The 26,148-nt window shown below is 45.4% G+C and overlaps 2 protein-coding genes across 4 annotated transcripts in view; one reads left to right on the top strand and one right to left on the bottom strand.

Annotated features, from left to right (window-relative positions):
* Nucleotides 1–24,541, bottom strand: LOC310836690 (protein eva-1 homolog C-like). Of its 3 annotated transcripts, none has more exons than XM_083722388.1 (8): nucleotides 24,458–24,541; nucleotides 14,784–14,983; nucleotides 10,510–10,633; nucleotides 9,790–9,942; nucleotides 7,951–8,094; nucleotides 6,319–6,393; nucleotides 2,500–2,589; nucleotides 1–1,178 (listed from the first exon to the last, which is right to left on the bottom strand). In XM_083722388.1, exons 2-8 carry the CDS (start codon nucleotides 14,925–14,927, stop codon nucleotides 793–795), a joined length of 1,116 nt encoding a protein of 371 aa, XP_083578514.1. In that variant the 5' UTR covers nucleotides 14,928–14,983; nucleotides 24,458–24,541; the 3' UTR covers nucleotides 1–792. The 3 variants fall into 3 exon arrangements, with proteins under 3 accessions (XP_083578514.1, XP_083578512.1, XP_083578513.1); XM_083722386.1 differs by lacking the exon at nucleotides 24,458–24,541 and adding an exon at nucleotides 17,807–18,049; XM_083722387.1 differs by lacking the exons at nucleotides 2,500–2,589; nucleotides 24,458–24,541 and adding an exon at nucleotides 17,807–18,048.
* Nucleotides 19,764–26,148, top strand: part of LOC310836751 (chloride intracellular channel protein 2-like) — a 22,138-nt gene continuing 15,753 nt past the window's right edge. Inside the window, exon 1 of the mRNA XM_083722550.1 lies at nucleotides 19,764–20,623. Within this exon, the coding sequence (XP_083578676.1) occupies nucleotides 20,567–20,623 (57 nt within the window). The 5' untranslated portion in view covers nucleotides 19,764–20,566. The remainder of the gene's footprint in view (nucleotides 20,624–26,148) is intronic.

Below are 26,148 nucleotides of genomic sequence, written 5' to 3'. Positions count from 1 at the left end.
TTAACAAGTGCTGCGAGTTGTTAGGAGACCCCCTATTCCCCTCACAGTGCTGCAACTCCCAAAGTTCTCTGGGGAAAAGGATTGATTGTTAAACCACTCTGTGAATTGCAGCTCTGTAAGGGGGAAGCCATGACAGTTTAAAGTGGTATAACACCGCTTTAAATGTAGGTGCAAATGGGGACCTACTCATAACATACTCACTTATTTTACATTTCTAACCCCTTGCCCCAAATACTTTGGAATGGGAAAAGAAGATAACAAAACCAACTTCGCAAAGCCTCAGCAATAAAGGGTCTGGAGACATTATGAATCTCCTTTATTGTAAGGAATTGACGGAGTTGGGTATGATCAGCCTACAGAAGAGAAGACTGAAGTGTGATATCACAGCCATCTTCAAATATCTATAAGGCTGTGATGTGGAAGATGGAGGAGCAAGCTTGTTTTCTGCTTGCTCCATAGGGTAGGACCCAAACCAATTAAAGTTACAGTAAAGGAGATTCAACTAAACATTAGGAAGAACTTTCAGACAGTAAGAGCTGTTGGACAGCGGAACGGGCTACCTCGGAAGATGGTGGACTCTTAATTCATTGGTTTTTAAACAGGCTGGATGGTCATCTGTCAGGGATTCTTTAGATGTGATTCCTGCATTGCAGGGGGTTGAACTAAATGACTTTTGGGGATTCTTTTCGACTCTGTGATTCTATGATTCTATAATTCTACGAAGCCATTGAGCTCAGTCCACCTCAGCTTACAACAGACAGCTCTGACCTTGTTCCCATGGCAAATTCTTTCTCATTTGGTAGCAGACTTAATTTTGTGGATGGCATATGGGCTGGACTCCTTGGGTATCCAGATCTCATCTCCCTCGTGGCCCATATGGTCTGCCGCTCCTTCCAGGGCCGCAGTGAGCTCTGGCCCAAATATATTGTTGGAGTTGCGGTAGGTGCGAGTGAGGCGGCGGAAGGAGGAGTCGGAGGAGCTGTCATCGTGGTTCTCGTCATCCTGCTCATCCTGCAGCTTGGTGGTCTCCAGCTCTAGGCTTTCGCTCAGCTCTGCAGCTTTGAAAGCCTCCTTTAAATCCTGGAGGAAGGCCACTTTGGGTGCAAAGAGGAGGAGGAGGAACACCAGGCCTCCTGAGACTCCGCACAGGAAATAAAAGCCCACCTTCTCAGGAACGCCTGCAAAGAAAAAGGAAAGTAAGACTCAACAGGGGGGAAGTCAACCCACATTCTCCTCCCTTGCAGAGATAGGGTGTTGAGAGGGAGGGGCCAATAGCAGAGAGGACATGGTTTGGGGTGTCAGAGCCTCCTGAATGTGGCATCTGCTCCAGCCACCCTCTCCTCCTCATATACCTAAGTCTGCAGTTTAACTGGAGGAAAAGAGAGATGGACTGATAAACAGAGAGGACACATCCAATTTATTTTGCACACAGTGTGACTCATGCATGCAAGTTTACAGCGCCTGCACCAGGGATGAGGAGCCTTTGGCCCTCCAGATGTTGCTGGACTACATCTCCAATCAGACCCAGCCAGCATGACTCGTGGTCAAAAACGATGGGAGTTGCAGTCCAACAACCTATTAGAGGGCCAAAGGTTCCCCTTCCCTGTCGCACACAATTCTGTTGTCATCAAAATGCCACCCCAAATTTATTTTTCCTGTCTAATTGGAATTTACCACCGCCACACCCAGTTTTTACTTACTGCATATCTGCAGAACTGTCAAATCTGGATTAAATGGGGTGGGGGGATGACAACATGCAACCCCTGTGCATTCATTCCAGTGGGCTTTCCTTCTGCAATTCTAGGGTGGTGTCTTTAAAGAGGGTGGGGGTTGCACCCACAGAAAAGGCATCCCAAAAGGTCAAATGTGATATGTGAGATCCATGATGGGTTCACCCTTTTCTTGTAGTTTTACTTTAAGGTTTCAGTTTTTATTGGAGTGAGTGGAGTGCTGTTTCCTTTTTCTAAATCCCATCTGAAAGCTGCTAACAGTCTTGCTGTGGTGAGAAGATGGGGATCTGTATTGTCCCTGCATTTCTCCAGTGAGACTAACAGATACTTCAGATCTGGAAAAGGCTGGGGTAGGAGACATAGGCGAAGCAACTTTCTCCTAGCACTGCTGAACTGATAAAAATGGCTTAAAAGAACTGCTTAACAGTTAAGTCTATCCTGCTTTACAGAAAGCAGTCCTCTGTTTTCAGAACAGACCACTATGGCAAGACGTGTTGCATTTCTATTTCAGCTATGACAGTCACTTCTACATCAGAATCTCTTAACACATAATTTAGCATGTGCAAACCTTTTGCCCTCTCTTTTTTTGGGAGTGGCACATTTCCTCCATTCTGGCGGTAACTACGTGCCACCCCCATTTACCGCAAAGGTCGGGAGACCCAGTCACAGCTTTGCCACCCACATAATGTGCGCCATGGCCCTGATTGGCCTGGTTTCCCCCAGCATCCCAACTCTGCCCGTCTTGCACACCCAGGGAAGTCAGACATACCCCAGAAAAGGGCAAAAGTTTCCAGAGAGCTAGTAAATATCATCAGATTTTCTTGGAGCCTGGAAAGCCTCGGCCCAGTGTACCAGCCACCTGCAGCAAACAAGGGGATAGCACGTTCTTACTGACAAGGGTTTCGGGAGAGAAGGGAAGCCTGCCTAACAGACATTCAGCCTTAAACTGCATCTCCTTTATCATGTAATCTATGGAACTCACAATCACAAAGGTGAAGGACCAGGGCTCAGTGGTGAAGCAACTGCTTTGCATGCAGAAGGTCCCAGGTTTATCCCTGGCACCTCCAGGTGGGGCTGGGAGAGACCCCTGCCGGAAACCCTGGAGAGCTGCTGCCAATCAGTATAAACAATGCTGGTCTAGATGGACTAATGGTATGACTTGAGATAAGGCAACTTCCTATGCTTTTAAGTTGTAGTGACGACAACTTGAGAAAGAACAGATTTATTACCCATGGTTATTAACCATGAGATCTCAGTAGGACTTTCATGTCCAGAAGCAGTTAGCATGTAACAGCAGGTGATTAGTAGGGGCTGTCACCATCACACCATTTGGGTGAGCTTTGGCCTCCTCTCACTCTCACTTCCTCTGCTTCCTATTTATGTCTGCTAACCAAAAACGTTTCAGGGACCAGAAGGATATTATTATTACGTGTGTAGCCATTTCTATCCCACCCAACCCTGGTTTTATCCACATAACAGCCCTTTGAGGTAGACTAGCCTGAAAGTGCATGACGAGACTAAGGTCCCTTGGGGAGTTTCAGGGCTGACTGGGTCTGGTCTCTCTGGTCCCAGTCCAGTGCTCTAACCAGTACACCACACTGCCCCTTGCTTTCACGTGAAGAATGAATCTCAGAGTCCTCTGCTCTGCTAGGTGACAGGTGTGCATTCTGAGGATGAGGTAACCACCATAAACAAGTTATGCGGCATCCAGATATTGAACCATCATCTACAGCAAGGTGGGGCTGGCTGCAATCTGGAGTCAGTCAGTGTTGACGATACCATGAGAGATGGACCAAAGGCCTTACACTCAAGGCCACTTCCTATGCAAGGCTGGCCTTGCCATTATGCAAAGGGTGGTGGAGACTTCAGGCAGCAGGGGCAGAGAGCAGAGGTGGCTATTTATCCTATGCCTCCCAACTATTCCCCTCTGTTGGAGGACAGAGCTGTGTACACCACCCAACCTGTCTTGCCACACCTTTAAACTAGCATGCTGCCACTGATGCAATGGAGGGCATTGCCACATCAGCCATGTTGCAGTCAGGAGCGTCTCCACCCCCATCATTCTCCCCGGACGTTGAGGTCCAGCACCGAGGGCCTTCTGGTGGTTCCCTCATTGCGAGAAGCAAAGCTACAGGGAACCAGACAGAGGGCCTTCTTGGTAGTGGCGCCTGCCCTGTGGAACGCACTTCCAGCAGATGTCAAAGCGATAAACAACTACCTGACATTCAGAAGACATCTTAAGGCAGCCCTGTTCAGGGATGTTTTTAACATGTGATATTTTACTGTATTTTTGGTTTCTATGGAAGCCGCCCAGAGTGGCTGGGGAGGCCCAGCCAGATGGGCGGGGTATAAATAATAAATAAATTATTATTATTATTATTATTATTATTATTATTATTATTATTATCTGCCAACCCAGTTCACTTCTGCACACGAGATGAAAAATAGGCACTAACTTGTCCTGTTGCCTCAAGGGGCAGACTGTTCTGGGCTAGGCCTAATCCAGTGCTTCCTGTCCTCTCTGGTCTTCTCTTTCATGGCCAGGTGGCCTTCACTCTCCTTCCCTAAACAAAAACTACAGCTGATGATGCAAGCCCCCCCCCCAACCATCACCACTATTGCTACTTTAATATACTTTAACTGGCTTCTAGCTGCTGCTTCCATCCATGGTTGCTCATCTCACAGTGTTAACACTCAGGATAGACTCACTGACACAGTTTCTGTGTTGGATACATGGCTTGTCTCTTGCCCCTCATGAATAAGCATGGGCAATGAATTTCCCTCTGAACATGAGGAGATTAGGTGAGCCCAGGTGGGATCTTGAGCAGTGAGGGAAAGTCGCAGGAGAACAAAGATGGGAAATGGAACCCCCATTCAAGGCAGAACTGATAGAAACTGAGAAAAGAAGTGGTGGGCATGGAATTGGGCAAAATGAACCAATTTATGCTGGAAATGTGAAGAGATTGAAGGGACATATGTGGTGGGGTTGTAAGAAAGCCAAAGAGTATTGGGAGATGATATACTAACTAAAAAAAAAAGATGGTAAGGTTCTCATTTCTCAAAAAAACACAAAAACGGAGATGTTCTTATTGAGTATAGCAGAGGGTGAAATACCCAAGAAAGTATTTAGTCTCTTCCTCTAAGCAACAGCAGCGGCAATAATAATTTATGCCCAAAGGTGAAAGGATTTTTATGCCCAAAGGTGAAAATAGTCCCACAAAAGTAAACTGGCAGAATAAGCTAATAGAATATGTGGAGTTAGCAATGTTGACTGCAAAGATAAGAAATCAAGATGAGTTGGATATAAAAGAAGAGTGGGAATACTTTAGCAAATATTTAAAGAAATACAGTGGACACTCCGGATATGAACTTAATTTGTTCCAGGGGTCCGTACATACCCCGAAAAGTCCACAACATGAGGCACCGCTTCTGCGCACATGTGTGGTGCGCAAAGCGCTTCTGTGCATGCACGCACAGCGAAACTCAGAAGTATGCAATTCCGGGTTTGCCGCGTTCCCAACCCGGACGTTATGTTACCCGAAGGTAACGTAACCCAAGGGTCCACTGTATAACAACCAGATAAACTTCCAAGTGGGGTTAGATATATGCCTCACTTTTTTTCCAAATCCCAATTGTGAAAAGTTAAAGTGTGGCTTATATTCAGGACCTTACACTGCTGGCAAAGGGGTATGGGTCCCCCCCCCCCAGGAAGCAGCCCAGGAACACTACCGCCCGCCACTCCAAAGCCTACCCTGAGCCATTGGATCGAAGGGGGGAAGGGGGGCCGCTGGCAAAGCAGAGTAGACCAGGAGCACGGGGCAAAGGCATGCAGCCAGACCGCCGTGGCTTATATTCGGATACTTTTTTTTCTCCCTGCCCCCCTCCAATTTTAAAGGTGCAGCTTATACTCATGTGTGGCTTATATTTAGGCCAATACAGTAATTAAGGAGATGCAGCTCAACAAGGTTCAGATAAGACCCCTGGGAAACACAAGACTTGTGTCCTTTTAATACAGTGAATACTAGGGGGAGAAGCCAATAAAGATGTTCTGGGTGCTATTAGGCCAAGGCAATTAGCTAATGGAAAGGAAAGGAACATGCTTTGTCCCTCATGCTTTCTGTTCTGCACAAAAAACAGGCTCAGAAGGGCCTTAGTTTGTTCAATAGGGAATCTAATTAACAATTTTGACCTGCACAAAATGCTTTATTGAGGGTTGCAACCAATCACTCCCTCCAAACAGAACACTTAACCACCACTCACCTTCCATTTTTATTTTTTCCACCTACTTCATGGCTACATTTTGGAATACCCATTGGGTTGTTTAGAAAAGGGGGGGGGGTTGAAAAGTTGGTGGGGTTAAAAAGTTGCAAATCTCACGATTCTGCTTATCATGCTGATAGCACACTCTTCTCTCTTTGTGGCCCCAGTTAGGATACAGTCCTCTCAGCATTCACTACCTGAGACCACTATATGCAGAAGACCACTATATACCTGCCCGCCTTAGATGGATTGTGGTGGTAGAGGATTCTACCAGCAGATTCTAAATGCAGAGCTTTACTTGTGATTAAGGTAAAAGCGGGATACTTACCATGTGTGTAGTCTGAGATTAAGAAAGGGTCTTCTTGGGAGTTGCGGCCCACCTCTTCCAGCAGCTGCCTTGGCACTAAAAAGGGGAAGAGGAATCACTGTTTGTGATTGGGCTGTGTGTGTCATGGTGGAGGGTTTGCTGCCACCTTTCATAGGACTGATGCCCATTTTATAGTTGCTACTGTGTGCAACAGTGAATGATTGCGCATGAAGTAGCACACTGTCAGTGTGTTTGTGAAACAGCCATATACACAAGGCACAAGGGGTGGTATTCAACCCTTTATCAATAATAAATCCATTAAAATTAATTAACCTAACCTACTCATGTTCATTAATTTCAGTGGGTCTGCTCTGAATAAAACGTAAAAGAATAGCACCTTAAGAATTTAACAAGACAGACTATGGCTTGATAAATAACATAAACATAACATGGCTGCAGTCAAGACAGACTAAATAAAGCAGACTATGACACACTGAACTTAAACTCATCAGATCAAAACTATTCTAAGGAGAAGGACAACACCAAGTCTAATAAGAACAAGCAAGCAACACTTAGAATCAAATATGCAAGCAACAGCAAGATTAAACTTAAAAGTTTTATCTTAATGAAAAGGAACTATAAAGATTTGGGGGTTTGGGTAGACAAGAGACAGTTGGAATAGTACTGGTAAATAGAGACACATGAATAAAATAAATGCTTCCATCTAGAATTATTTAATGTCACTGCTTCCCAGAGAGAGAAACAGTAAAGTACAGGAAGCACATGAGATAACATGTATTTACTTCAATAAAAGGTAAAAAGGTAAGGTAAAGGACCCCTGGACGGTTAAGTCCAGTCAAAGGTGACTATGGCGTTGCGGCACTCATCTCACTTTCAAGCCGAGAGAGCTAGCATTTGTCCACAGACAGCTTTCCGGGTCATGTGGCCAGCATGACTAAAACACTTCTGGTGCAACAGAACACTGTGATGGAAACCACAGCGCACAGAAATGCCGTTTACCTTCCCGCCGGAGCGGTACCTATTTTTCTACTTGCACTGGCATGCTTTCGAACTGCTAGGTTAGCAAGAGCTGGGATAGAGCAATGGGAGCTCACCCCGTCACGGGGATTCGAACCACTGACCTTCCAATCTACAAGCCCAAGAGACTCCTAAATGCTAGGTGCTGGAAACCACAGGAGGAAAGAGTGCTGTTGCAGGCTTTCCATATGCATCTATGTGGCCACTATGAAAATAAGATGCTGGAATAGATGGACCACTGAGCTGATCCAGCAGGGCTGGTCTTAAGTTCTTGTGCCAGTCATGATGGCTGTTTACTACCTACAGCATCAGAGGGTTTCTGAATTCCAGTCACTGGAAGACAATGGTGGGAGAGGTCTATTGTCCTTGTGTCCTGCTTGTGAGCTTCCTCGGGGTATCTGGGTTGGCCACTATGAGGAACAAAATGCTGGCCTAGAAGGGCCTTTGGCCACAGGGATTTTTTTGTGGCAGCGGCAATTCTTATAGGTAGGAGTGCCATCCATATCTTAACTTTCAGCTGTTAAGCAGTTTAAGCATTCTCCTGTCCCTCTGATTTCTACAGTGCCAGTTTTCCAATCAAGCACAATTTGATACAGGTTTTTTTACGTAGCTTACCGCAAGTATAGGAGACTCTCAGTTGTTTCTTCACTCCAGGGAAGCAGGGGTCTCCGAAAGTGGCTTTATCAGCAACAATGGTGCAGTTCTCCTTCTTGTGACACCTCCGGGAAACTCTCCTCAGGGCATCAGGAGCCAGACACTCTAAAGCATGGACACAGCGCATTCAGTCCCAAAGAACGGTGCAGAAGTGCCACACCTGGCTTCAGTTCAACCACAAACTTAGGGGTAGGAAACAGCATAAGGCAAGTAGGTTAAATCCTGCCTTCCCCAACCCCCCACCCACTACAGGCCTGACAATCACCTGATATCACACTTCTGAAATTTCATTGTGACTAACAGTGGCATTCTGAAAGTTCTCTTCCACTGTGTAAATTTAAATGGTCTCCATCAGTGTGAAGGTTATCTCTCATCACTTAGGCTCTGTTACTGCTGGCTTCAGGTTTTGCAAGGATTTGGGGCAATGGCGCCCTTCTCCTCACTTCTGTTGCTGCTGCCTATTCACTGACCTCTTCGGCCTGAAGTCTACAGCATATCTACCTCCAAGCACCCAAGCAGGAACCACAGAAGTCAATCCCAGCTTCTGTTTGCATCCTGGAATGTCCCATTTTGTGGCCTGGCACTCACTCTGGCGCAAGTCAGCAGGGTCAGTCCAGCACTTTGGGATGACCCAAGTGATGATTGCCAGACCACCAGACCAGAAGTCATGCCCCTTCAGATGTTCCCATTCTGGAGATGAAAATGTTGGAGGGTATGATACAACTGTCACGGGGAGGAGAGAGAGATGAGAGAAATTTGCTACTCCTTGCTCCCATAATTTTTCTTCTACCCAGAAAGGTGAACAGAGAGAAACAGCAAGGAGAAGAAGCAGGACTAGGGTGCTCCAGTAGTTGGCATTCAGCTCAGATGGAAACCAACCCCTAGTGCCAGGTTCTCAGACGGTTAGTATATATTATTCACCTTTGACCAAGGTGGGGAACTCTTTCTAGCTGGTGAAACAATGCTTAGGTGCCCCAATCCCTGTGGGTCTTTTTGACTGGTGGATAGTGCTGCCCTTCTGTCAATCACCTTGCATCACAATGGCTTCAAGTGGGGCATCTTGATTTGCCTGTGTGATTTGAAATCAACCCATGCAGGCAACGGCACAGGGCACTGCAGGTGCCACCTGCCTACTGATGTGCAGTGTCTTCAAACCCAACATTTGGCAGGGAGCAGCATCTTCACCTACTGTATGTGACATCAGATACAGGGCAGGTGGTGTGGCATGACTGAAGCAGTCCCTTGGTCGAAGTGGGGAGACCAGCCAGACCTGCCACAGATTTCTTGTGCCTGGTTGTGTAAGAATAAAATTTGCAAAAACTATCCATAAAAAACATCATTTTCAAAGCAGCAAAAACAAATCAAGAAATATTGAATGGCTAAAAAGAAAAAGGAAATTCATATTGCAAAGTCCTGTTTTTAAGGAAGATAGTTTTCAGAAGAAGGGAGGGATGGTTCTGGCTAATCATCTAGTGCCAGGAAGTTCTACAGGACAGAGGTTGCCATGCTAAAGGCTCAGTCCCCTGTGAAGGCCAACCAAACTTCAAAGCCATAGGGAGCCACAGGAAGTGCCCTGCCAGACGATATCAGTGATTGGGGTTGGAGCATAAGAAATGAGATAATCCTTAAGGTACTTTGAAAATTTTTTGAGATATTTTGAGGGGAGCATTTCAGAAATGGAATCTGGCAAAATAAATAAATAAAATTGATCTACTCTTAATCCTTTGGTGACTGTTGAAGCTCCAGAAGCTCTTAGCTTTGTCCTGGGAAACTCCAGGCCACCTGAATTTCCCTTCATACCTATGTCAGGTCCCGTCCTGTTCACCGATTCGCATTCTGGCTTTCCCCGCAAAGGCCTCCCATAGATGGCAGAGTAAATAGCTAGGATGGACTTGTTCCGGCACTGCAGTCTCAGTTTTTCATTTTCACACACAGTCTTGAGGCGATGGTTGGCTGGGACACAGGGATGGACAAATCTGTCAATTTCAGTTTCTCTGAAATTTTTCATTTTTTCCACTCACCCGTTCTCCACATTTCCATATCCAGTGCTTTTTTTCTTAAAAAATGTTTAGGGGTACTCTCATCTCAGAAAATCACTGTTTTATAGTTCAAATCGGGGGAATTAAATATAGTAAATGGACAAAAGTACAAAGATTCACAAAATATTTCGGGGTATGCGTACCCTTGCATACCCCCAGGAAAAAAAGCACTGTCCACATCCATTTGTGATTCACCAGTATTTTGGTCTCCTCAAATATGCATGATTGTATGCAATTTCCCCTATTATAATGCATTTTTGCATGTTATTTTCACCAATAGATGCAGTTTTATGCACATAGATGCGTTATTTTTTCAGTTTATTCGTGCTTTTATCACAATATGTGCATTTTTGTACACATTGCTTGACTGCGGACTACTTAAATAAGAAAAGCAAATGTGACTTCAAAAGGAACATCAGAATCATAAACTGCTAACACCAATGAACCCTGGCCTAGTTAATACCTTGTTGAACTCACTCACCTGGTCTGCATTTATAGGAGACCACCAAGTATTTGTGTGTGCCTGGGCATGGATCAGGGCCGAACACATGGCTGTGGACAGAGAAATGACACCATCGCTGGTCCTGACACTCATCCATCATTTTCTGTAGGAGAAGGAGAGGCTTTAAAGTAGTACCAGAGTTAAGTTCTTTGTTAGAAAGGTGATCGCTTATGCCTAGAAAAAACTTTGCTGACCTAGTAGCCTCCAGATATTTTGGAATACAGCTCCCTACAACTCCCATCAAATTCCAGTGCAACTCCCCATAAAAGTCAATACCAGGGACATCCAGTCCCGTTTTGCCGCCTGAGGCAAAACGGGAAGGTGCCACACTGCTATGGAAGCCTCCTGCCCGAAGTCACTCTCACTGGGGTTGTGCAGTGGTGCCTGCCAAGTGGTGATGTCGTCACTGGATTCTGGTGAGCTCTCAAAATCACACGAGATTTTGACGAGGTCTCGTGAGATTTCATGGCATGTATGATATCTCGCCAGAAGCTGCCACCACTTGTCTGCCAATGGTAGAGGGGATGGGATGGGTTGAGCACCTGCCCCTTTGGGTTCTGCTGCCCAAGGCAACTGCCTCATAGTTTCGGCCAGAGCCCAAAAGCAGCAAAGGATGACTACAACATATGTGGGTAGAAACATCCTCTCCCACGTCCCACTGACCTTCAGCGCACCCACATGGGAGATCCTAACATATTGCACTCCATTCCAATCTCCATGAGCGGTGTGATATTCCAGGGGTTCCTGGTGCTTTAACCAGGGGGTCTGTGTTTCCCTTTGGACAATGAGGCACAGGGGACACTGTGGTATCTTTCTGAAATATGGGTTATTTACACATATTTACAACCTGAGTCTACTGTGGAGGGGGTTCTGAGTAGGGTTGCCATATTTTAAAAAGTGAAAATCCGGACACCAAAGTTGTTGAGCTTTTGAGACTTTTTTTGGGGGGGGGGAGACATCATAACACTGCTTGAAAATCCCCTTCCCTGGCTGCATACTGGTGACTGGCTTGCCTCCTGGAGCCCCCGTTGACTCGACAACTGGAGCAAGAACAGCTGGTGCCGAGAGCTGTCTTGGCTACCTCTCCTCACGCTACTTTCCTTCTTTTCTCTCCCCCTCAACCCCCAGCCCGCTCCCTGCCTTCCTCGGTTCAATTTGCTCAATGGAATGTCCCAGTGCAGAGCAGGCGCTGTGTTCCCTGGGTTCTGCCTCAGCATCCTGCTTGGGAGCCTCTTGCCCCAGCCGCTGCCTCTGAAAGGCAAGTGCAAAAGTTGAGCTGAGGCCCCACATGCCTTCTCTCTCCCTCAGTCCAGCGAAGCCTGTCTCTCGCCTCAGCCACTGCTGCCCAACACACATGCTGAGTGCTTTGGGCATATTTTCCTTCTTTTGGAATTTATTTTCACCACTTTTAGAACTTTATTTTTCAAAAAAGGTGTCATTGCCATACATCCGAGATTTCCCAGATGCAATTTTCAAGGTCAAAATCCCGGATATGTCTGGGAAATCCTGGACGTATGGCAGCCCTAGTTCTGACAATCTCATCCCAAGCAGTGCCAGCTTCTTCCAAAGGCAGCTGCATCCCTGCCCTGCTGCTTGCCTTTCCCCAAGAATGGTCACATCCCACCTGTTCTAACCTAGCTAACCTAAGCCCTAGTAGAAGAAGAAGAAGAGTTTGGATTTGATATCCCACCTTTCACTCCCCTTCAGGAGTCTCAAAGCGGCTAACATTTTCCTTTCCCTTCCTCCCCCACAACAAACACTCTCTGAGGTAAGTGGGGCTGAGAGACTTCAAAGAAGTGTGACTAGCCCAAGGTCACCCAGCAGCTGCATGTGGAGGAGCGGAGACTCGAACCCGGTTCCCCAGATTACAAGACTACCACTCCTAACCACTACACCACAGAGAGAGGCCCCATTCACCTGCATTCTCCCACCTAGTTCTTTGATGCTTTGTTGTGCTAATGGATCATTACCTCCAAAGAAATTGGGTTGAACTCTATTACCTCTGAACCCATGCTGACATAACAGAATTAGTGATGTCTGGTACACGTCTAGCACAGAGGTCTGACTCAATTAGCCCCTTCACACATCCTAATTAAATGATTAACAGGGACTATCACAACTAAAATACACATGTGGATGTCTCTTAAATACACACAAGTCTGGCTATTTCTCCACAAGCTCTACTTAAATTCTAATGTTTACTCATGAAACCATGGCTGCCAATTGCTAGTCTTCAGCCAAGCACTAGATGGAGTGATGTGCTTTTAGAAGGCCCTGCAGCTGCTCATGTTATCTCTCCTGACTAGATAAAAGCCTGTTCAACTCATGACCAACCCAGCAGTCCAAACAGCCAGTGGTGCTTTCAGGGCAGAATTTGGGGGCAGAAATCCAGAAGCCCCATCAGAGGGAGGTCTGGCTTAGCACATTTAGAAGTACGTGAAGGAATGCACATTATCATTATGGAGTGTCCCCTTCCTTGTAAGCCCTTTAAGCCCAGAGCCTAAAATTAACTAACTGCACCACTGCAAATCGCTTGTTTCCCAAGGTATAGAAAGGCAGCAAAAAGAGTTGACTTATCAGATACTGCAAATTATACATTCAGAGAGTCCTCTTCCCTGTAGGACCATTACTGTGAGCTTACCCATACAACCTCTCCCTAGGAATCTCTTTTAGTGAATCTGAAGAGCATAAGAACAGCTCTGCTGGGTCTAACCAGTGGCCCATCGAGTCCACATTCCGATCTCACAGATGCCAGCCAGAAACCTATGGGAAGCTCACAAGCAGGACGTGAATACAACAGCTTCCTCCTTGCTTGCGATTCCCAGCAACAGGCATGTAAAGGCATTCTGCTTCTGACCATGGAGGTAGGAGTGGCTACATTGGTGGCTATTGACCATTGGAACTGGTGGGGCAGGGAGACTAGCAGTAGGCAGAGCTAGAGTCAATGACAGGCAGAGGCATCCCCACGACTACTTGTAAGTGAGATGGCAGGAAGGTAAGGCTGGTTGAGGTTGGTTGGGCAGCACCTCATTTGTCCTCATCAGCCAGCCTCCATGACTAGTAGCCATTAGTAGACTTATCCTCTTGCCCAGCACACTGAAATGCTTCGTTCCATCCTCTGCATTTTTGGCATATTCTTGTTGACACCAGCTACTCCTGTAGCAACCACATTACAGCTGCTACTTGCGGCCATTTCATGAAAGCAAGGAAAATCCCTACCTAGAAACCCCTTCTGCATGGGAAAGGAGAATACAGTGCTACCTCCATGCTGATTATCACATGAGTGAAGATCACACATGTTGTGTGCATGCAGTGCTAAGGAGACATAGTGAGCTATGCAAAGAAGGAGTTTCCTGGTGACAGCAGTGAGTCAGATCCTGATGCAAGGTTCTGAATTACTAGAGCACAAGCTTGCTTCTCAGGCCTCCTTCCCACCCTTCCCATCAGACCCGCTCTTTGCCAAATGAATTGTGCAAATGAGGAAATGCCTTGACTTTAATCTTGGATAAACATAGCTGGCTGGCTTGCTTACTGAGCAAACTTTGTTAGGTCATCTTGGATGGGTTTTGTACTCTAAGCAGCCAGTATATTGTGAAGAAAGTGGATGAGTCCATCAGTTTTGATTTCTTTGATTTCTTATTTTTCCAACTGCAAGTTCATTTCACTGCATTTCCATATCAGTTTGCAATTATTATTTATTTCAAAAAAAGTCCCCACAGATATTCATTTGTATTTTAGTGGATAGGTGTCCTAATTTTTGTGAGCATTTTTTATAAAAAATTCATCCTACCATTCTCCCAAGGAGCATAGAGTTCACACACTCCTCCCCATTTTGTCTTCACAACAACCCTATGAAGATTAGGCTAGAATAAGAAACAGTGACTGGACCAAGGTCATCCAGTAAGCTTCACGGATGAGTGGGGATTCGAACCCAGATTTTAGTTCAACACTCTAACTGAAGCTCATTGGCTAACCTTGAGCCCTTCTGGCCAGGTCTATTCTGATTTCAGATGGGCGACATTCCCAGCCCTACCTAGAGAAGCTGGGGGTTGAATTTTCTACCTGCAAAGCAGATATTCTATCACTGAGCTGCAGCTGCTTGATTTTAAAAAAGGGTAAAAAAAACTTGCACATTCCAATTTTTAAAAATAGCATGTTAATTTCTGCTCAGGCAAGCAGTGCCCCAGTTCTCTGTTATTAATTCTATCGACACATTTTTTGTGCTGTTCTATGTAAATGTGAGGGCCTCTTACCTGGTGGGCTGTGGCAGACACACAATCGGTGCTTTCCAAAGAGAGGTCTTCTGTGGTTGGGCATAGGTTTCGACTGGGCACTCGGCGTCCATAGAATGCAGAAAGGACACTAATGGAAGTTTTGTGGGGGCAAATTATTGTCATCTGCTCCCTATCACAGGCGTGGGCAGTATGGTTTTTCAAAATCTTCTGTAAGTAACCTGATGGATAAACAAAGCAAATGGGTTTGGGTGTCTCTGGAAAGAAAATAATGCTAAATATAAGTCTGCTGATCTCCTATCATTTGTAAATATAGAAATAAGTGAAACCATCCACTTCTGGGCCAGAAGTGGCTTAGTACAGCTATTTTTTAAAAAAACTTGAGTGTCCACCAATCTTTACACTCTTCTATCTCTTGGTGCCACCATCAAGAAATGTGATGAGTTCGGGTTGGTTCTTGAGACCCTCATGATGTAGGAACATCACTTAGAGGAGCCCCCAGGTGTGCATTCTCTGCACCTGCAAAAGTTTTGGAGTGGTTACACAGATTCATTTCCAATCAGTGCATATGCTACAACTGCCTGCTGAAATACTACAACTATTTATACCACAAATGTTCTGGTTTATATTGGCCCCATTTTTTCTGTGCTATAGTCCTTCTAGACAGCAATAATACGGTAGCATTGGGGAAGCATCACAGAAGAAACTAAAGCAGGATAAGCTCACTACTAATGCACTATTGGGGACGTGGGTGGCGCTGTGGGTTAAACCACAGAGCCTAGGACTTGCCGATCATAAGGTTGGTGGTTCAAATCCCTGCGACGGGGTGAGCTCCCGTTGCTCGGTCCCTGCTCCTGCCAACCTAGCAGTTCGAAAGCACGTCAAAGTACAAGTAGATAAATAGGTACCACTCCAGCGGGAAGGTAAATGGTGTTTCCGTGCGCTGCTCTGGTTCGCCAGAAGCGGCTTAGTCATGCTGGCCACATGACCTGGAAGCTGTATGTCAGCTCCCTTGGCCAATAAAGCGAGATGAGCGTCGCAAACCCAGAGTCGGCCACGACTGGACCTAACGGTTAGGGGTCCCTTTACCTTTACCTAATGCACTATTATTGTGTCCATAACATCTTGCCAATGTGATGCCCTCCAGATGGCACCAGACTACAACTCCTATCATCGCTCACCATTAGCCATGCTGGCTGAGGGTGATGGGAGTTGGGGTCCAGCAGCACCTGGAGTGCACCACATTGGCCATCCCGACTTAAAATGTTCAAGAACGTCAGCATAACCATGCTGGATTCAGTCACTCTGCAGTCTGCTCTGGCCCTATAATGGAACAACAGCCTTATTGAAAGGAACCACAAGAAACACTGTACCTGCTGTTGCAGCTTGATTTGAAACCACTAAATCCAGCATCATCCATGGAAAACAAGTAAGATGGCAGTGGGATTTCGTGTTAGATGTTTTAGCTGGGTTTGGGGGGGGGGCCAAGGTTCTAATGTGGTTTTGTTTTAACATTGTGGGTAAGTGGTGCTGTAGAGCAAGCACTAAAAGAGGCAAAGTATCACCACATATGCAGAGACTATGATTTCTCATGGGTGCTATTTGCCTCCTCTCTGCATGCCAAATAAGCCAGCTTTTCTAAAAGAGAAACCTACCAAATGAGTGGGGCAGACAAAGAGGTGGGTTGCAATAGCATGCATTTTTAGTTTGAAAAATGGCAAGATTCTTTCATCATGACCACCCAAAATGCAAAAGAATTGCGAGGAACAGCTTGAATCCAACAGAAATTTCCTTCAGGTTGGATGATAAACAAAAGGTGTGGGGGTGATATAACAGCTGGCTTGCTATTAGAATCATAGAATCGTATGGTTGGAAGGGACCCTTGCAGCCATACATGTCTGCATTGAGTTGATTTTAATTTTGTACAGTCTTACAAGAGGTGTGTCTATGGGGATGTGACTATGATCACATTGGTAGTCATCTTAGCTATTTCTAGAAAGGCAGCTGCGTTGGTCTGTTGCAGCAAAAATAATGCATACTATAGCACCTTAAACTCTTTGTTGTACTTAGTCATTTTTGCTTTTTGCATGTTCTTTCCTTTAAGGCAGCCCTAGAGTGTAGCCCTGGGAGTAGTTTAAGTTCTAGATTCACTTAGAAACCCCAAATGTGGCAAAAAATTCCATTATGGGGTGCATAGGGGTGAGGGAAGAATGCATTAAAATTAGGAAGATGTACATATCTACATAGTGCTTTCAAAGGCATTTGAAAAATTCAGAAATGAGCTGAAGAATTGCCCTCCTAGATTCATGTCAATAATACTCCAAGGGTGCTCTTCAAATGAGGACCAGCAAAATGTCACCCAGTTTTCTTTTTAAGGTCTGGAAGAAAAACTTCCTAATGGTAGAGCAAAATATCTCAGAAGGTGGTGGGCTCTCCTGCCAAGGAATCTGTAATTTCCTGCAACAGGGGTCTGGGCTGGATGACCCATGAAGTCCCTTGCAACTCTGTGATTCAAGGAGTCATCAATCAATAGTCTAAGATAGGCATGTCCAACAGGTAGATTGTAATTCACTGGTAGATCACTGGACATTTGTGGTAGATCACTGGTAGATCACTGGCTCCCCCAAAAGAAGCTCAACAACTTTGGTTCCCCCAAAAAAGCTCAACATAGTTGCCCTGCAGCCCCCCAAAATGGGACTTTCCTCCTCCCTAAATAAAGCTCAACAATTTTGACCTGAATCCCCCAAAAGGCGGTAGATCACTGCCAGTTTTTAACTCTGTAAGTAGATCACAATCTCTTGGGAGTTGGCCACCCCTCGTCTAAGAAAAAGGCTCTTTGAGTCAGCCTTTCCACTGTCCCCCTTCCTTTCTTCCCACCTCCACCTCTCTGCATGGAACAGAGATTTCTAAGATCTTGGGTGTAAGGTTAGTGGAGGCTGCCTTCCTTCTACAGTCACTGCCTGTTAGGAGACAGCAGTTGCAGCAGGACGGATGCTGGAGAAGAGCCTCCCTCCTCTCAATTTTAGCTCATCTCACAGACTTACCTGAAAACTCGGGAGCTGCCTTCAGCAAAGTTGAAAAACAGAAGAAGCCCAGCACAACCCCAAACATCCGAAGCCAACTCATCAGCCAAGATCCGGGCATCGCATCATACACACAGTCCTGGTTTTCCTGCTGTTGCCTGCCCCTATGCTCCAGACTTCGTGGTCTCTCTCATCTGTTTCTGCTGCAGGAACTCAAATGCTCCTATTGTCCATTCACAATGAGCTGGTTCTTAGCACTGCCGGCAGTGCGGGTGTGTTTCCTAGTTAACCAAAAGAGGTCCAGTAAGTCCAACGTTCCTGATTGGACTTACTGGACCTCTTTTGGTTAACTACCCCTAAGCCTGGGGTAGTCAATGTGGGGCCCTCTACATCAACCCCTGCCATCTTGGTCCATAGCTGATAGTCCCAACAACGTCTGGAGGGCATTATTGCCCTAAGTTTAAGAGGCCCCAAAAGAACGTGCATTATTCCAACAGAAAGGACAGTGAAAATAAAAACACTGCAGTGAACATTTATATCTACATTTATCCTGGAAGATAGGTGAGGATGCATCTTAAAACTAGAAATCTAACTAAAACATGTCTTGCAATAAGTGTATTTGCACATGAGATGCTTTCAAAATGAAAGTACCTTTATGATTTCGTATTTAGCATATATTAAAACCTTTAATGTACACCAAACCAAGAGCAGCTATCTGGCTTAGTGACATTTTGATTATGGTTATTTCTTTACAGATTTATAAACACAATACGATGGTGTGCAGCTGATAAGTATATTTCTGTCACATCTGAATGATGATACCTGTTGTAGAGTCTGGTTTCCCTGTTTCCTTCCTTTTTTAAACCAGTTATGTAAAACTTGTTTTTTGGATTTAGATGCCCCTTCTGGTCTGAGGCCCTAGACAATCACATACTCAGCTTGCAGATATATATATCCCCTCAGCTTCATTTTTAAATTGGCCATCATACACCTGGGTTACGATGCCTATCAATTTTGGTTTGTACTTTAAAGCAGCAGTTTTGCCAAGAGATCAGTAGCAACCTGGACAATCTCTTGGTAAAATCTAGGCCAAGGTGAGGTGAACAGAAAGCCAGGCAGCTGCTCCCTCCCCACAAAAGCAGGGGCTGTGGGGTTCTTGAACCCCAAAGTCTGTGTTGAGTGAGGCTGGTGGGAGCCATAGTCCCAAACATCTGGAGGGCACTGGGCTGGGGAAGGCTGGGTTAATCCCTCAGCAACACATCAATAAGTTTGGTTGAATGCCCCACAGCCAGAGATTGTCTCATCCACCACTGTCGCTGGTTTTGAAAACTGAGGTCAGCAAGGACAAAAAGGCAAGACACAGAGGAGCACCAGTGGAGCTCTTTAAACAGAGCTGTGAAAGGCAGCTATTTATGGCAGAACACAACATACTGGACAAACATCAGCCGGTTTTGCCTCGTGGCTTGCTCTGAAGAAAGGCAGCATGGTTTTTCTCCAGTTTCTAGGCTTTGTTAAATTGTTTAGAGAGGAAAACTTCCTCCTTTCAAAATAAGGGGAAAGATTCAGTTGTGTTGAGTGATAGTTTTTTGTTTAGTTTTAGAGTTTTGTTTTCATTTTGTTTATTAAATGAAATAAAATATAAAGTGTAAACATATTGAGTTTGGTCATGGGATCTGCAATAAAATGTTGCAGTGTGGAATGATGCCAGGGTTCTTGCCAGTCAGTTATCTGATCTTCCAGAATATTCCTTTCTTCATTCCCATCCCTCCCATCCTGCACAGACACTCAGCCTTGGGGGGGGGGGCATAAAATGTTACTGAGGGCCACCAAAAAAGGCCTTGAGGGCCACATGTGGGCCACATATTGGAACACCCTGCTCTAGCAATAATGTGTGGGGTCATAGGAAGGGGATGTGGGGTTGCAGGGGATGTGGAAGTTTCAGATGCTTTGGGGTTTGTGAGGTTCTGGATGTGAGGGAGTAATAGGTGTGTTTTACCGGGGTTTGTGTTGGTATGTGGGGTTGTATTTGTATGCATTGGAGTCTGTGGGGTTGCAGGTGTGTGTTGCAGTATGATATATTATGGGGAAATTTTGTCAAGGGTCTGTTTTTTCCAGTTCTTTGTGTGTCTGAGCATCACCAGTGTGTGGAAAGGGTATTTCAAGGTTTATTAGATTTCTAAATGTGCCCCTGGGCCCTCAAAAATGGGAGTACCTTAGTATACTGAAAGTGCTTGAGAGAAGGTATCACACACACCCCAGAAAACCCCCCAAATCTAGGAGTGATATATTAAATAAGCGACCTCTTAAACCACTACAGGAAAATCTCCGGCTTGTTTCCTGTAATAGAAACTCTGGTAGCTGTGGAATTGCACTCAAAGAACAGAAGTTATTCTGGGATGTTTCTCAAAGAGTCAGGGCAACATCTGGCTTCCTTGATATACCAGAGGAGAAGGTGGTGTGTTGCTCTTTGATAGCCCAACATTGCTGACTCATGCCTGGAACCTGGTAGGCCTCTGTGGAAATCCCCCCCACCCCATGGGGTCAGTCTGCACACCTCAAAGCTCCTGGCTTAAATAGTTTGGAGGAAGGAAGGAAAGTGACGGGGGTGAACTCATAGCCAAGTGACATACAGTCCTGGAGAGGGACTCATCTTCACGGCTGCCTGGAGAAAAACTCCGTACTGTCAGAACTCCCACCTGCTTCCCTGTGGACATTTCTTGAGAGACAACCAGAGCGAAATAACCGTTCACCAACAGTGTTTTGTGGGCAGAAGAAGAGACGATGGCAAGTCGACTTCGCAGCCCCCTGAAGGAACCAGAGATTGAGCTCTTTGTCAAGGTAAGGGTTGGACTAATTCATGGTGAAGCTTTGGGGCAGAAGCCGGTCAGCAAAATATGTTTAGTAATGGGACCTGCAACAAAATCCCTGGGGTATTTTTGCATCAGCCTCAGATCAGCTGCTGCTTTCCCTTCTTCCCAGAATGAATAGGAAGGTCCCCAAATGCAGTTGGGCTGGCTTAGTTAAGTGAAATAATCCTGTAAGACTTATAGGAGTCATTCAACTAAGTTTTACTCGCAGAAGACCTCTTTTTTTTATTAAAGATTTTCTTGATTTACAAAAGCATTTGCAATGTCTCTCTCTTGTATTCCCCCCATGTAACATTTTTACAAATCAGTTTCATTTGTTGAGACATTAGGAAGAAAAGGGGGAAGGAGGTGGATGGGGGGGAAGATGGATGGGGGTGGGGTCTTGTGGCGATGTTTCTATTTTACTTACTAAATGTAGGGTTTGGTGTCAGCGTTGCTTGTGCAGGTTCTTTGCTGTTCGCTTGTGTTCCTTTGGTGGTGAGAGAGGTTGAGGTTGGCCTAGGGTGTGGCTGTTCATTTGTGGTTGGCTGTGGTGGTCTTTTTATTCATGTGTGGGGTGGGTGGGTGGGTGTTTTGGATCAGGTTAGCCATATTGATTTGTATGCTGTTGGTGGATTTTTGTCATTGTCTTGTTGGGCTGTGTACATGATAAAAGGGAGCCATACCAGGGTGAAGGTGTCTTTTTTTTTATTTGTCCCCATGTCAGTTTCAGTTTATTGGTTAATTTTTCTAGTAAGGCTGTTTCCCATAGTATTTGGTACCATTGGTCCATACTTATTCCTGACAGGTCTCTCCAGTGTCTGGTTATGATGCTTCCGGCCGCTGAGAGTAGGTGGGTTATGAGTTCTTTGTGGTGTAAATGGGCATTGTTGTCTTGGAAGATGTTTAGTAGGGCCATTTCTGGGGTGATTTCTAATAGTTGCTTGGTTATTTTACTTATTTCTCGTATGGTTGTTGTCCAGAATAGTTGGATTTTGGGGCACTCCCACCACATGTGGAGGTATGTGCCTCGCAGAAGACCTGTTGAAATTAATGGAGCAAATTTGGGCTCCATCTGTACTATCCATTTAAAGTGGTTTCAACATTCATAGATTCTCCCAAAGAATCCTGGGAACTGTAGTTTGTTAAGGGTGCTGAGAGTGTTCGGAGACCTTTATCCCCATCATGGGGCTACAATTCCTTGAGTGGCTTAACAATCATCCCTCTTCCAGGGAACTCTGAAAACTGTAGATCGGGGCGGGGAACAGTAGACCCCTTAACAACTCTCAGCATCTTAGTTGAGTACCATCCACTTAGTCCAGAGTTTAAGATTAGCTTAACTGTGCCACTGCATTAATGTGCTATGTTCCTATGTGTTTGTGCACTTCTTTGTGCTTATAAATAGCCTGTCTGACACACCGAAGTTTTGGTTGCATGCTTGGGTGTGGCCAGTTCACAGACCCAAAAGTTTGGACTTGCTTGGATTTGCACAACACTGAAGATTTAGTGTACTGATATGTACACAGTGCACCCACGGGAGCCAGGTACACACTATACATTTAAAGCCAATTCGCCTCCTAAAGAATCCTGGAAACTGTAGCTTGTTCAGGGTGCTGGATTGTAGCTCTGTAAGGGATAAACTACAGTTCCCATGCTTCTTTGGTGCCTGTGCTTTAAATGTATGTTGCATGTGCAACCAAAGTCTGCCTCCACCACAGATTCATGCCACAGATTCTACACTATTTGCTTGGCTTTTGGTGTTTTCAGAAGCTTAGTTAGTTTGGGGACCAGCTTGGGGAGAGGCAGTGCTCCTCTCAGGAAGTTGTTGTGCCTGACGTTCACCCTTAACTTATCAGCCCTGTCACAGAGATCTGTCCCATAGTAAATGTGAATGTTTTTACAGGATACAGATAAGAACTGTGCAGTGCCCAAAAAATGGCTGCAGTATTTATTTCGTTGTTGTTGTTGTTATTCTTTTAAGGCTATATCTTTCAGCCTCTCTTGCTAAGGCTTTGTGCAAACTGTACCTTTAAAGCACATTCAAAGCCCATTCTTCCCTCACATACTTCGGGGCATTGTGGTTTGTGAAGGGTTGCTGAGAATTATAACTGAAAGATCGATAGAAGAGTTCTGTGTGAGAGACAGAATAGAATGGTTTTTCCTCAAGGTGTGAGGCTGAGAAAGATAGGAACTGTCCCAGGTGGAAGCTGGGAAGACATGGATCTCTGTGAACTGAAGTCTAAGACAGAAGGTTGATAGAATATTTAAAAATTCGTTTATATGTTGTGTGTTGCTTTTTTCTTTTTCCTCTCTCTTTCCTTTTCCTTTTCATTCTTTTGCTCTCTTTGAATATTTCCTTTGTTTGGTTTTTATTGTGTTATATGTGGAAAACCTTTTAATAACATTGATTGTTTAAAAAAGAAAAAAGAATTGTAACTCTGTGAGGGGTGAACTACAGTGCCCAGAATTCCTTGAGGGAAAGAATGTGCTTCGAATACACTCCAAAGTTATAGTGTGGGCACAGCTTGAGTCTTTAAGGTGCATACACGATACATTAAAGGACATTTAAAGCACACATACCCAAAAAGACGTCTGGGCACTGTTAGGGGTTTTTAAGAATTGTAATTCTGTGAGGGGTGAACTACAGAGCCAAGAGTCTGAAACAAGAATGTGTTTCAAATGTACTTTGAAGGTATAGCCTAAGCTACGGCTGTACTATAGATTACAAGGGTAACCGGTAATGAAATGTTGCAGCAGAGGTAGGAATTGAATCACAGAATCGTAGAATTTAGAATTTTAGACTTGGAAGGGGCCTCAAGGGTCATCTAGTCCAACCCCCTAACCTAAAGCATCCATGACAAATGGCCATCAAACCTATGCTTAAAAAGTGTACATTTTGTGTACGTGTGAACACAGTGGTTGAGCTGTGTGCTCCTGTACTTTCACACAAACACTTGTCCACATGTAGGGACAACTTGTCCCTCTGTTCAATGTAACATGTGAACAAGCCTATATTGGGAAAGTGGGAAGTTGCCAGGTGATTGTTTCTTTTCTTTTTCTTCATTTTCTGAAAATAAGTTTCTATACCTTAGTGTTGTACAGGAGAGTGGTTTCAAACTAAAGCAGGCTAACATGATTGTGCGAAGTTATTTCCACATCAAATCTCAAGAGTTCAAAGAGGGTGTTGTTGTGGGGAAAACACAGATTGGATCTCTGGAAAAGATGAATAGGCTCCTTAGCTTCACTAATGAAAAGAAACAGAAATAAAAGGATGGGGATTATTGTTATGGAAAACTTTAGTGTATTATTTCCTCCACACCTTCCCTCTTGAGGCTTTCCCTGGCCAGTGTGCAGACTCCCTTCCTGTTGGACTACAATACCAAAACACTGTCATTCTCCTTCCAGGTTTCCCAACCAAGAGTTCTGTGTATTTTCCTTTATCTCACTTCCCGAGGCCCTGACAGCCACAGGCCAAGAAGATAATGTTTTGCCACAATAGACTGGCAAAGAACACCAAGGGCTTTCAGTATTGCTTTCACCCCTGATACAGCTCCCACCTAAGGAAACGGAAGCAATGTACGATTTCATTTGAAAGCAAGAGAAAGAAAATAAATAATGCCAGCTTCCAGCTAAGCGGCACCTCCCAGGGTTTGAGATGGGGTTGGCTTAGCCTGCTGATCTGTTCATGAGAGTTATTCAGTGGTGACTGCTGTCTCTTGCACCTGGGGTGGGGGGCAAGGGGCATTGCAGCTGGAGGCAGAATAAGGGCAGATCCACACTATGCATTTAAAACACATCCAACACACGTCCAAAGCACATGGCTTACCTCAAAGAATCCCAGAAACTGTTATGGGCACTGCCCCTCACAGAGCTGCAATTCCCAGCACCCTTAACAAACAACGGTTCCCAGGATGCTTTGGGAGAAGTCACGTTTTAAATGTATGGTGTGGAGTCCTGCTGGACGTCAGGACTCAGGAATAACAACAAGCAAAGCTAAGGGCTTAATTTGCTGCTGCAACAAAACAGTTCCCAAAACCCATTTCAAAGTGGTATGAGATTTGGAGACTGGTAACTTGCTCAAGAATCAGAGTCTAGGCTACAGTTCTGTGCAAGTTTGCATTGGAGTAAGCCTCAATGGAACTTTCATCTGAGTAGCTGCATAGGAATGAGTACTGTTGTGACGTGGGGTTTGTGATTTCAGCTCTCTTGACATAATATGCTGGAGACAGTTCTCTAGTAACACTTCTTTATTAAAGCAACAAGACTGAGACTTGAGGAGGGGAGAGCTACATTTATAGGGACAGGGAACTCGCTAGAAAGGATACATTTTGGAGGGAACAATATCAGGCAATCACAGTCCTGCCTTTTGGAGGAAACCAATAAGACAGAGGATCCAAATACAGCAGCTTAAATGAACCAATAGTAGCTGTACCCTCTGGAACCAAAAGGCAGTTACTTTACCCTAATGCAATACAGACAATAATAATACAGATATAAAATCCTTTGACTCAATACACAACACCCCTCCCCCCCTAGTGAGCACAACAGACGTAATCTCTCAGGTACTGTGGGGTCCTACAACTTCTACTTGATCTCCTGACAACAGGTGTTGCCGGTTCTGGATTGGGTGTCACCTGTGGTAGGGGGGCTGCTATAGGGGTTTCATCAGGAACAGATGGAGTCCCAGACATCTCAGGGTCCCCTACCTGTACCTCGTCATCCTGAGGACCAGCAGACCCTGGTTCATTTGCTGAGGCCCCTGGTGACTGCACCTCTGGGCCATTTTCAGCCTGGCCTTGTAGCTCTGCGTCGTTAGCCAGGGATGAATTATCAGACTCCTCTCTGCTGAGCGCCCGGCGCCTCAGCTGATCTATATGTCTCTTCCAAACTTGCCCATTTTCCAAAGTCACATAATAGGACACAGGTCCACTAGCCCGGGTGACCACACCAGCCACCCGCCGCGAACCTCGTGAATAGTTCCTCACCCAGACCAGATCTTCAGGGGCGAAATACCTTGTTGTGTCAGTCTCAGCCTGGGGGTTTGCTCTTGAATTACGGTTTGGCATTTTATCCGGGTGGACATAATCCAGCACCGTTACCAATCTTCTACCCAAGAGCAGCTCAGCTGGCGACTTGCCCGTCGCAGTACACGGCGTCGCATGCTGCAAAAATAACATTCGCGCGATGCGAGCTGACCAGTTACCCTCCATTAAGCGCGCAATGGATTCTTTGGCTGTTCTTACCATGCGCTCCGCCTGCCCATTGGAGGATGGGTGAAAGGGCGCGGATGTGACCCCTCTTATGAAGTTATCAGCCAAGAATGCCCTGAATTCTTGGGATACAAAAGCTGCCCCATTATCTGATACAATGGTCTTAGGTAACCCGTGGGTTGCAAACAGCTGCCTCAACACCTTGATTACAGCAGCTGATGCCATGCTAGGGACCATCGCCACTTCTAACCATTTGGAATATGCATCGACGATAACCAAAAAGACTTTCCCCTGGAATGGCCCAGCA

This window comes from Podarcis gaigeae (genome assembly GCF_964106915.1).
Source record: "Podarcis gaigeae genome assembly, chromosome: Z".
Taxonomy (NCBI): domain Eukaryota; kingdom Metazoa; phylum Chordata; class Lepidosauria; order Squamata; family Lacertidae; genus Podarcis; species Podarcis gaigeae.
This window is presented reverse-complemented; position numbering and strand designations above follow the sequence as displayed.

Bases quoted from the DNA above. Each gene is read 5' to 3' on its own strand.
- LOC310836690 (XM_083722386.1), bottom strand. From the start codon at position 17,906: ATGCCCGGATCTTGGCTGATGAGTTGGCTTCGGATGTTTGGGGTTGTG. The intron at 9,943-10,509 runs GTGAGTGAGTTC...CCTGTGTCCCAG, and splicing joins CTCCTATAAATGCAGACCAG to CCAACCATCGCCTCAAGACT. The intron at 2,590-6,318 runs GTAAGTATCCCG...TGTTTGCTGCAG, and splicing joins AATCTCAGACTACACACATG to GTGGCTGGTACACTGGGCCG.